Below are 12,737 nucleotides of genomic sequence, written 5' to 3'. Positions count from 1 at the left end.
AGCAACAAGAGAATGGTAATTTGGCTGGAGGCATGGGAATGGTAAGAGCGAAACAGGGGTGGGTGGGGGTTTGGGTGACCAGAGGAGTGGCAGAGGCATCTAATGGAAGACAGAGAGAGGAGTTGAGTGAATGGAGGAGTGAAGTGGGAAGGGCTTGGCATCCTGGTTGTGGGGGATGGTCTGCAGTCAGTCACGGGAAGGGAAATGAGGAGTCTAAATGGAGGGGTCAGTAGTGTTCACATTCGGGTCCTGTGGGTCAAACTCAGGGTGCTGACTGGCAGAGGGAACGATCACAGTTACAGGAGGGAGTTAAATTCGGTAGGGGGGCAGGTCCAGTCTGAGGTTGGGGTAATCAAAGATCTCGTAGGGTGGGTCAGGGGATCTAACAAGTACTTGAAGGATAATGTGGGCAGGGTATAGGATCAGAGGGAGCATGTTGATGGGGACGGGTGTCGGCTCAGGGAAAAGAGAAGGCATATCCAATTGGACGGTGACAGGGTCCAGGGTAATGGGATTTGGTTGAAGGGTGAAAGAGGGAAGGCGCAAGGTGATGTTGGGAGGGTCAGTTGTGATGGGTACAAGCATGAGGGTGACAGGAGGAGGATGGAAGGTCCCAGCCTTGTGCTGGAAACTCTCACGCACTATATTTTCACAGTATCCTGAGATGCATGTAGGGCTGCAAGGATAGCAGGTCAGAGTGGGAGGAGACCAGAGTGGGATGGGTGGAGTTGTGTGGGTGCACAATGGGAGGAGTTTAGCAACTCACTGCTCATCAATTCCATGGATGAATGCAATGGACAAGTATATTTTCATCTCCCTGTCTGCCTTATGAAAACAGTTACATTGTTAGAATAACCTGGTTCTCATATACCCAATTTCCATGGAACCTCGGGAGCAGATGGAGAGGATGCTGCTAAGGAGGGTTCTTGCTGCTCAACAACTGAGTCTGCAGCGCCAGTGCAGGCAGCATGATGCTGTACAAATGGGAGTGCCAGCTGGGCCTGCATGTGCGGCCATGTCCCACAGACTGTCAACTACAAACCTGGACAGTAACATGAACATTCATAGAAATTTGATCACTGAAACTTTACATCGTGGCTTGCACATTAAATGCAATGTCCAAACCTCCTCTATAACCATCAAAGTGTGCCAACCATGAGGCAAGCCATTACATTTAGCTCTCCCACTAAGCTAGTCCAAACAAAATGAAGGTAATGCATACATGAGTGATTTAAAACAGATATATGGTGAACAATTTACATTTGACAAATATAATTGAAGGACACCCGTGCAGCTTTGTGCTCTCAATAACTCTTATGTTTACGCTTATGATCACTATGTCTTGGGGGTGAGGGACAAGAACTGCTGCTCTGAAAAAATAGATATTTGACTAAGATTATGAAGCTAGCCAGGAACGTTGAGGCCGTGATGCAGAACGTCCCTGTTTTTCCAGGGATATTTTTTATACCCCGGATGTACCTTCTGCATTGTTAAATGACAGCAGCTTTCACCAATGAAAAGTTTCCTCTGACGTGTGGTTGCACTTTTCTCCTGTGCCCGCCGCCAGCCAATGATATTTTAATTTTCCTTGCGTGGGAACCGGCTCCCGACACAAAACAGGGAGTGCTGCCCACTTCTGCTTCCGCTGTTGTGAATGGTGTGCCACGAATCAAATACCGTCCCCTGTCATTAATATAGATCAAGAAAAGCAGCGGTCCTAATAACGATCCCTGGGGAACCTTACTGTATACCTTCCTTCAGTCTGCAAAGTAACTGTTCACCACGACTCTCCCCTTCATGTCACCCTGCCAACTTCATATCCATGCTGCGTCTGTCCCTTTTATTCCATGGACTTCAACTTTGCTAACACACCTGTTATGTGCCAATTTATCAAACACCTTTTGGAAGTTCATGTACACCACATCAACCCTCTTTGTTACCTCATCCAAAAACTCAATCAAATCAGTTAAACACAATTTGCTGTTAACAAATCTATTCTGGCTTTTCTTATTCTACTGTTGTCCAAGTGACAATTTTTTTCCCAGATTAAAAGCTTTCCCAACACCAAAGTTAAACTGACTGGCCTGCAGTTGCTGGGTTTATCCTTTTTTGAACAATCCTTTACTTTGAAAATTATTTTCTCGTCATATTTTGTTACCCTTTTTCCCAAACAAAATGTAGACAAGCAAACCACTCATATTGCTGCCAGTCCTGTAGTGCAGCTGTTTAAAAGTGTATAAAAATGAAGCCAAGGAGACTTGTGCTCTGATCACTTTTCCTCTCTTTCCTCCTTGTGTGGAATTTTCTACATTGCTCTGCAGCCTGACTGAGGTTTCAGAACTTACCATGTCAACAATTGAGGACATAAAACTACTGCTTCAGTAGTCTGCTATGTCATGAGTGACCATGATTTCCAATTGGTTTCATATTCTTCTTGCTTTTTGAGTGGGGAAGTGAATGACCTCAGCTTTAGAATCTGGAGTGTTAGTGATATTATTGTAGTGTCAAGAAAAGTGAAGGTACCATTCTAAATTCGGCTACTAATGTCTGTAATAGGGGAAGTGTGAATTTAGCTTTTGAACACTGATTAAGATTTTTTCTGCCTTCTACTAACATTGTTCTAATAAAAGTAAATGATGTGTGGCAATTTGGTCAATAGATCCTTCTTTGTTTAAAAAATAGACTCATTTTAACTTCTATAATCCCTTTTGTGCTTTATAACTACTCAAGGGGGTTTACCCTGCACACACTGCTAAGTACAAATTACAATAATGATTTTTCTTCCTGACATTCAATTAAAAAATGATGAGAATTTAATATGTTAATTCTTTATCATTTATTATACTATTGGGCAATAAGGGAGTACATTTGTACTTAGTTCTGCTTCTTGTGCCTTCAAATAAAACCTGTTGTATTGTTTAAAATGTCACATTTAGTCTTTTTGCCAAGTACTTGTACTTTAGCATAAGAAATTTAAAATTAGTTCCTCGTGAAGTACTTTCTGTTCTCTTTTCCAGGGGTGTGGGTTGCATTTTTGTCGAAATGATTCAAGGAGTTGCTGCTTTCCCAGGAATGAAGGATGTTCAGGATCAGCTGGAGCGAATATTTTTGGTTAGTATTTTTATTAGTAAGGCATCAGAATATTAAGCAAGGGAACTGACATGCACATCAATTCTAAAATGTAGGTTTTTAACAAGGTACTACTTATGTGGTGAAACCTATATTTTGATTTGGAGTGTTATTATCTTCTCTATGACATTCTGATCAATAATTATAGGCTACAACATGAAAATATCTTTAGTTGGAATAAATGTTAACCAGTATCAGTAGAGACAGCAATTATTATCTTTGGGTTAGGGAGGAGAGATTGATGTCAGTTGTCCAAAGCTACATTTAAACAATGACTGGACCTGATTGCTGTAGGTGACAGCCTTGAGTCAGCGATAATACTTTTACCTCTGAGTCAGGAGTTTGAGGACTGAAACTCCACTCCAGAGACGTAGCACATATCTAGGCTGACATTTCAGTGCATTACTGAGGGAGTGCTGCACTGTCAAAGATACAATCTTCTGGATGAACCAAGATCCCGTCTGCCTTCTCAGGTGGATGTAAATGATCGAATGGCATGTTTCAAGGTGTAGGAGGATAATTTTCCCAGTGTCCTGGCCTATATTTGTCTTGAACCAACACCCCCAAAACAGATTATCTGATCGTCTATCTCACTGCTGTTTGTGGGAACTTGTAGTCAAATTGGCTGCCCCATTTCCCAATGTTACAATATTAACTTTACTTCAAAAGTATTTCATTGGCTGTGAAGCACTTTGGGATATCCTGAGGTTGTGAAAGGTGCCAAATGAAAGCAGCTTTTATTTAATAGGTGGTAAAATTCTAAGTAAATTTTATCTAATCAGGCCCTTGGTTTTGCAACTTTGAATAAAAGCAGGGTCTTATATGGTCTATTTATATGATAGAGAAGTAATTATATATTTTTTGATTTTTAACAGATGTTTAAATAAGGAAAATTTAAAGAAATTAAAATAAATTCCTTTTATGATGTATCATTCAGGATTGATTCAGCAATTACTTGATATAATTATAAACTTTATGCAGATTGTGGCAGTGGGATTTCTGGAGCAAAAGAATGGCGTTATCATTTGTGATTGGTTCCTGAAATTTATTTTTGTGAAATTGGAACAGAGAAGAATGACAACAGCAGTGTGATACTTAAGTACATGGTATGCCACTGATAAAATATTGCATCACACTGGACCTGAGTGCACACGCATGGAGTAAAACTGCTTTCTCACTAATCTGAAACAGCCAAATGTGCATCTGATCAAAAGTAGACGATCTAGGGAGGTGTGTTTATTATACACGAGACTGTAGATTTGAAAAAACATTTGTCACCAGGCACCAGCTGCACTACGTTGGCTAAAAATCACAAGAACATTGCAGATAAGGAATTCTGCCTACCTATTCAGACAGCTCCTAACATCACCCCATGATAAATCAATTTTTAAAAAATGCACATTTTGGGCATTCATTATGCAAACAACATCTAGATGTCATTCCGTTTTGACCCTGTATCTATAAATTCTACTCCCACAATTTAAAGTAACATTCCCCAGATTACAATCTATGTAAGGTCACCCCTCAGGTGATTCCTCCCCATGCTGAAAAGCTCCAGTCTATCTAGTATTTCCTTATTATTCCTCAGCCTAATGCCCCCTTCTCTGCCCTGCCTCTGGTGCAGTCTCTTTTAGTTTAGTTTAGAGATACAGCACTGAAACAGGCCCTTCGGCCCACCGAGTCTGTGCCGACCATCAACCACCCATTTATACTAATGCTACACTAATCCCATATTCCTACCACATCCCCACCTGTCCCTATATTTCCCTACCACCTACCTATACTAGGGACAATTTATAATGGCCAATTTACCTATCAACTTACTTACCAACCTGCAAGTCTTTTGGCTTGTGGGAGGAAACCGGAGCACCCGGAGAAAACCCACGCAGACACAGGGAGAACTTGCAAACTCCACACAGGCAGTACCCATAATTGAACCCGGGTCGCTGGAGCTGTGAGGCTGCGATGCTAACCACTGCGCCACCGTGCCGCCCCTTTTGAATGTCCATTCTGCTTTTTGGAAATGAAAACTAATACTGAAAGGTTAAAATAAAACCAAAATACTGCGGATGCTGGAAATCTGAAATAAAAATAGAAAGTGCTGGAAATACTCAGCAGGTCTGGCAGCATCAGTGGAGAGAGAAGCAGAGTTAACGTTTCATCAGAACTGGCAAAGGTTACAAATGTAATAAGTTTTAAGCAAGTAAAGCGGAGGTGGAGGGGAAAGAGAACTAAAGGGAAGTTCTGATGAAGGGCCACTGACCTGAATGTTAACTCTGCTTCTCTCTCCACAGATGCTGCCAGACCTGCTGAGTATTTCTAGCATTTCTTTTTTTTTATTACTAAAGGGAAGATGTGTGGTAGGGCAGAGGGTCAGATAGATTAACTGACAAGGAAGTAATGGGGCAAAGGCAAAGAGAATGTATTAATGATGTGGTGAAAGACAAAGCATTAGTGCAGAGAGAGTGTTAATGACAGAATAATGAACAGCCCTAACCAAAAGCACAAACATGAAAAACCCAGTAGACAGGCACATGGTAAAAAATGATGAAATAAAATAAAATAATAAAAAATGGGCCAGTCATGCTCTGAAATTATTGAACTCAATGTACAGTCCAGAAGGCTGTAGAGTGCCTCATCGGAAAATGAGATGCTGTTCCTTGAGCTTGTGTTGATGTTCACTGGAACCCTGCAGCAGGCCCAGGACAGAAATGCAGGCATGAGAGTGTGGGGGGCGGGGGTTAGGGCTATTGTAATGGCAAGCAACCGGAAGCTCAGGATCATGTTTTCGGAATTCCCATACAATCACAGAAAGTGTAATACCTGCCCTTTTACCTCCTCTCTCCTCACTATCCAAGGCCCCAAGCACTCCTTCCAGGTGAAGCAGTGAACTTGTACTTCTTGCAATTAGTATACTGTATTCGCCGCTCACAATGCGGTCGCCTCTACACTGGGGAGACTAAACACAGATTGGGTGACCGCTTTGTGGAACACCTCCGCTCAATCTGAAGTTGCAATGTAATACATTCTTCAGTGCCACAATGTACTTGCCAACTGTTTTGCTACTTCTCTGGCTTCTGGTTCCAAATGTTTAGCTTCCAGATATCTCAAGTGGCTTAGGATTAAAATGTCCTTCCAACTTGGTGATGATTATTTGGAATGGCACATCTTTTGCCTTGTTGGCAGCAGGAAGGTTTGTTAACATGTCATACACTACCTGGCCAATCTCCCTTAAAAAAATTGCTTTCTTGTGCTCAAGAATTGCCTTATTCTAGGCCTCTCCATGTTCACCTTTGAGTTCTAACATATTATTAGCTCTGTAGAACATGCCCATTCTTTCAATGTATGAACTGAATGGTTCTCGAGCTGTATCCTGTGGGCGCAGCTATTTTGTCCCATTTTCAAATGTAACAATCACCCAATAACCACTTAACTGTAGCTGTCTGCAACAGTGATACAGAAGCTAAGTCAGCTTAAGCAAAACAAAAAAAACTAATTCACCAAAGATAGTGTCGTCGATAGTTGCACTAGAACCCAGCGGAATCCATTCAACTGAGTGCAGCCACACGTTTTCAGAAACAATGAGGCTTAACACAATCTCATCGACAATCTTCATCCTAGAAGGTAGGTCACTGGGAGCAAGCTTATTTGTTCATCACTGTCTCTACTGCCATTTTCTGAAAAAAAAACTTTGTGCACTTTAATCCCATTTTGCCACCAAAGTCTGTTATAGATGGGGAGGAACTTGTAAAGTAAGATAGGCACCAAGATGGCCAGATCACATGTTTAACAATGTCATCACACACTGGACATGCTCATTATATAGGAATACATTACATATGGTAACGTGATTGATTACACTTGGATTTCCTTTTTTTTCGGAGAGAACTTGTTGCTTATGTCACTTCTTGTGAAAAAATGCTGGAAATAGTCATTCAGAATATTTACTATTTAGTGCTCATCCTCAATTTTGAGCCTGTTCGTATCTTTTATAGTTTTCATCTCTTCTCCAACTGCCTTTTTACTGTTGTGGTCCTGAAGGTGCGCAAAGTCATTTGCTTGGCACCATTGTCACTGGCGGAGCTAAGTACTTCAGAACATAAGAAATAAGAACTGCAGTCGGCTGTTTGGTCCGTCGAGCTTGCTCCACCATTCAGCAAGATCATGGCTGATCTTCTGTCTCTACTCCACCTTTGTTCAATATCCCTAGATCCCTTAATTTCCTTTGTACCCAAAGATCTATCGATCTCTATCTTGAATATATTCAATGACTGAGCATCCACAACTCTCTGGGGTAGAGAATTCCAAAGATTCACAACCCTTTGAGTGAAGAAATTTCTCCTCATCTCAGTCCTAAATTTCTGACCCCTTATTCTGAGACTGTGACACCGTGCTCTAGATTCCCCAGCCAGGAGAAACATTTTCTCATCATCTACCCTGTCAACTCCCTTAAGAATTTTATGTGTTAGATTACCTCTCATTCTCCGAAATTGCAGGGAATATAGCATAGTCTACTCAATGTCTCCTCATAGGACAATCCCCTCATCCCAAGAACCAGTCTAGTGAACCTTGGTTGTACTCCTTCCTGGCAAGTATGTCCTTCCATAGGCAAGGAGATCAAAACTGCACACAGTACCCCAGGTGTGGCCTCGCCAATGCCCTGTATAATTGTACTAAGACAACTTCACTCTTACACTCCAATCCCATTGGATGGTATTTAATTTAGGCAATGGGGGTCTCGGCCACTGGCTGAAGAGCCGGCAAGAGTGTCGCGTTGTCTCTTTTTGGGAAGGCCCACCTCATCACGTGCCAATCAGGCACTTAAATAGGCAGCAATGGGCCTTCCCGGGATTAAGGAGCCCCGCGACAGAATTTCTGCCTGCTGAGAGTTGCTGGTCAATCAGATGACCATGGAGTGCCACTGTGGAGGAGGTGGCTGCTGCCGGTAATGCACCCAACTGAGGCCGAGGATCGTTGAGGGATCCAGGCCACAGGTGAGACACAGCAGGAAGAGCTTCGCAGAGTGGGAGTCTTGGGGGAGGGAAATGTAGGTGGGTTGGCAGCAAGGCCAGAGGGTGGCTGTCAGCGAGACTCCCACCGCCCCCCCCCCCACTACCCGACGCAGTGTTCCTTGATCAGGCAATAAGTGCCTTTTAACGAGGGCCCCCCTCCCATGCAGGGAGTCTGCAAGCAAGCCACACGGGTATGTATGTCGTGCTCCCTTTGTGGCGACAGGCCCGTCCGCCGCTGGGCTAATATAGCCAGTGGTGGGATAAGGCCCTAAATTGGGCATTAATTGCCCACTTAAGGGCCTCAGTTGGTGGTGGGGCGGGAAGACCATCCGTGGGCCTTCCCACCATGAACTTAGTTGGGGTGGAGGCGAGGTGTCCGCCCGCCACCATCCCGTGCTATTAAATGCTCTCCCTGCCTTCAAACCCGCTGCAGTGGGGTGTATAAAATCCATCCCTTTATAACAAAAGCTAACATCCCATTTGCCTTCCTGATTGCTTGCTATACCAGATTTTAACTTTGTGGTTCATGTACAATTACACCCAGGGCCCTCTGAATGCAAACATTTCCCAGTCTCTCACCATTCAAAAATATTCTTTTTTTTTGTTTTTCCTTCCAAAATGGATAACTTCATCCTTCTCCATATTGTATTCCATCATGTTCTTGCCCACTGTCTCTAGCCCTCTACAGCCTCTTTGTGTCCTCTTCATTGCTTACTTTCCTACCTAACTTTTTATCGTCAGCAAACATGGATACTTTACTTCCAATCCCATGAGTGCTACTTTTGCGTATTAACCTCTTGTGTGGCACCTTATTGAATCCTTTTAGTAAATCTAAATGCAATACATTCACAGGTTCCCCCTTATCCATCTTACTAGTTACATCCTCAAAAAAACTCCAACAGATTTGCCAAACAATATTTTCCTTTCATGAATTTGTGTTGATCTGCTTCATCATATTATGATTTTCTAAGTGTTCAGTTACCACATCCCTAATAGATTCTAGTATTTTGCCTACTACTGATTGGCTAACTGGCTTATAGTTCCCCGTTTTCTGTCTTCCTCCTTTCTTAAATAGTGGGGTTATGATTGCTGCCTTCCAATCCTTGAGAACTGTTCTAGAATCTAAGTATTTACATGCCAGGTTTTCTAAACTTACATGGGCACCAACATGCTTCAAGAATCATTCCAAAGGACAATCTTCCATGATGATAACTTGTTCTGCTTTATAATGATCCAAAGCAGCGTAGGTTAAATTTGTTCTTTCATATTCATCCTCTGAATTGGTTAAGAGGAGGTTTCTTTTCTAGTGGTTCATTTTCTGTTAGCGCTTCAAGCTGTTGGTCCTTATGACCCTTCTGGGCAACAGTACGTTTAAGAATTAACTTCCAAATCTCAACCTTCTTGGACTTTGGAAGGCACTTGATTTTTAAACGCTAGGCCCAGCACCGTCGCTATCTTTAACCATGTGGGCTTGATGCTTTTTTTTGTGTCTATAGTGAAAGAGTTCTTAAGCTGAACAACATTTGCTGAATTATCATTTGAGACAACCGCAGCACAAAATAAATGGCACAGTGCCACAATGCAGCAATAGCCATGGCACAGGAAACATGCATCGCTCCCTGAAGGATCTCAGTCGGATGTTTTGTCTTATTCAGCAGTAGTGAGCTCTGTTAGCTTGTGCATCTAAAGAGCTTACGTAACTTTGATAGAGAATCTATTCCTGAGCAGTCGCTGATCCATATTCAATGTGGAGATCCATCTAGTTTATATATCATGTATAAGACATTTTTCTTTCCGCCCATTTACAACCGGTCGTATTTCTAGTTCTGTGCTGTTAATTGGGCTTTGTTTGAAATTACCCAAAAGTTTCTGTATTTTGTCAGTGAGTTCTGAACTCGGGAGTATTAAGTGCTCCTGTGATCAGTCATGGATGCATAGCATGTGTTCTGTTAACAAAAGGTTGGCTGCTGCTGTCATATTTTGTGCATTTTTACCTTACCTTACATTTTGTATCCTACTCATTCACAACATCCAAGAAACTTTTTGCACATGTTTTAACAGCATCTCTCTTTAATGCTGCTTGGACATTACTGTGAAGTATACCAATCAGGTATGTTGTGATTGCTCATGAACAGTTATCAGTGATGGTAACAACTGTCATGTTCTTCAGTAGCAGTGATGTAGCCTTTTCATTGTTCTATAAATCATCTATTTGTTAAATGATGGTTTCTCTGGAAGGCATGGTATACGATTGATTTAGAAGATGCTATTTGAGTAACACATTTTAGCCTCGCACTGCTTACAATGTTAGATGGTTTGCAGTCAATATCCAACCACTTTGCAATAGCATTGATTATATAATCATACTTAGCTCGATTCATGGTCTTGCAACAAGTTCTGGAGGAGTATGGTGTCCAAATTATTGAACTTCACTTGTATTGTGTAATGCAGGCCCCAACCTGCCAAGAATGAGGCACACGTTATTTCCCACATGAACATTAAAACTTCAAATTGGTGCCGGGAAGAAAAGAGGACCTATCACAAGGAATTGCCAAGCCCCTTGCAGGAAAGACCTCTTTTGCATGCTAGCAGGCAGTGTTGGAACAAAGGACCCAGTCCTTGCTTCTCCAATGCACACAAGACCTGGTCAGGTCAGTTTAGTCACATGACTAACTAGCTGTTTGAATTTGAACTTGAACTTGCCACAGAGTGTTTGAAACTCAAAAAGTTATTTTCTCTTGGAATGAGAACACCTCTCCCCTGTCTGCTCCCATCTCTCTCCTGGAACTGAAGACCCATGGAAGACATGAACCCCAGGAGAGAAAAGTCTCCTCCAATGAACAAGGTTTAAGAAGAATACTAGGCCCCAACGAGAAGCAAGACTACTTACAAAAGGACTACAGTGAGCTCGAAGCACAGTAAACAAGAAACTCTTCTGATATTGCCTCAAACCTCTACTTTATTTTTCTTCTCTTTTCTCTCCCTATTTGCATGTGTGTATCACGTGTGCATGCTAGCGTGGGCGTGTCGTGTATCCGTAGGCGTTAACCGTATTAGAGTTTAAATTTAACTTTTAATAAATTTCACTTTTCTTCTTTTAAACCAAAGAAAACCTGGTGTTCTCATTTCTTTGCCTTATAATTGGAAAGGGGTGAACAAGGATAGACCAAGGGGGAGTTCAAAACACTCTGTGTTTAAAAATCAAACCTTGTTACAATAAGACCAGGTGAAGGCTAAAAGGGACCCCATGGCACCTTTCTCACCTGGTCGTAACAATTGTCATTGTCTGTTGCAGAAGCACTACTGGAAAGTTTATTTTGAGAACTGAAGGGATGTTTAGCATGCAGGGATACACTTCATCTGTAGTACTGGATCTGAGTTTAACGGTAGATACAAGTAACTGCCTTTCTATCCAATGAACTGCCAAAATCTAAAAAGAAATAAAGTTCCAATTCACAATTCCTTTAGTGCTTCCCTCCATAATGCTTTAGTTTAACTTTGCCCTTTTTTCCTTTCGATTGCTTTCTGGTCAATATGACCGCAATTTTATTTTTTTATTTGACAGTCCTATTTTCTACTTTTATTTTTAGCTTTTTTTTTTAAAAAGATGGCGCTCTGCCCTACCTAGCCCAACCTGATGTCTTTCTGTCTGACTACCTGACCGAGAATGATTTTCACTCCCCAGCCACCCAATATCAAGTGGCAAGTGCTAGTGCTCCTTGACTGTCAGCCTCCTTTATTTGTCACCTGTTTCTACCCTTCCCATCACTTGGCACCTGATGGCTGGCAAACAGCAGCAATGAGGGCATGCACCACGGGTACATTGTCAGGTAAACTGTTTTACTAAATTAAAAGGAAAGTTAGGTGCTGCTTAGGACAAAGTATTGAATATCGAAGCTCCTTTTTTTAATTCTGTAACTTCCATGATTAGTACCTTAAAAACCAACACCAAAAATATGAAGACGTTAATCGTAGAAGTTAACTGTGATTAATTGATAGCCCTACAATATACATAAGTAACCTAGATGAGGGAATTAACAACAAAATTTCTACATTTTCTGCTGACATAGAATTATATGAAATGTCAAAATGTGTGGAGGAGACTAATTATTTTAAAATATGAGAAGTCCAGTTGGGTTAATAACTGTCAAATTACATTTTAATGTGGATAAATGCAAAGTAAGGCATTTACATGTGCATAATTTGTAAGGGTGGGTCAGAAGAATTTGCAAGAAATGGAGACTAGCCTTTAAAAATCTGTCTACAGTATGACATGGCAATTAATAAGATAAAGGCATTTTTACAGTATTCTTCCTGAAGCGATGCACATTCTAAGGATGTGATATGAATCTGTACAATATATGACTGACAGCACAGAATGAATATTGTATTCAGTTTGCCTCTGTTCCCTCTGACCATATATTGATGCACCAGAAAGGATACATGGGAGAGTAATAATCATGATTCCCAGATTCAGATAGCTGTATTATGAGGGCAGCCTATGGAAACTAAGATGTCGAGAAACAGAGTGGAAGATTGAGGAAATGTGACTGAGGTTTTTTTGGAAGAATGAGGCAATTAGTTAATCAGCTGGAG

At 41.6% G+C, this 12,737-nt stretch overlaps 1 protein-coding gene across 7 annotated transcripts in view; it reads left to right on the top strand.

The window, feature by feature from the left end:
• Window positions 1-12,737, top strand: part of cdk14 (cyclin dependent kinase 14) — a 779,114-nt gene that overhangs the window by 400,505 nt on the left and 365,872 nt on the right. For all 7 annotated transcript variants that reach the window (XR_010969007.1, XM_068012619.1, XM_068012572.1 and 4 more), the window contains one exon: window positions 3,018-3,111. Coding sequence is in view for 6 of the 7 variants with exons in the window: in XM_068012619.1 (XP_067868720.1) it covers window positions 3,018-3,111 (94 nt within the window). In the remaining variant the exon portion in view is untranslated. The remainder of the gene's footprint in view (window positions 1-3,017; window positions 3,112-12,737) is intronic.

This window comes from Heterodontus francisci, chromosome 2 (genome assembly GCF_036365525.1).
Source record: "Heterodontus francisci isolate sHetFra1 chromosome 2, sHetFra1.hap1, whole genome shotgun sequence".
Classification (NCBI taxonomy): Eukaryota; Metazoa; Chordata; class Chondrichthyes; order Heterodontiformes; family Heterodontidae; genus Heterodontus; species Heterodontus francisci.
This window is presented reverse-complemented; position numbering and strand designations above follow the sequence as displayed.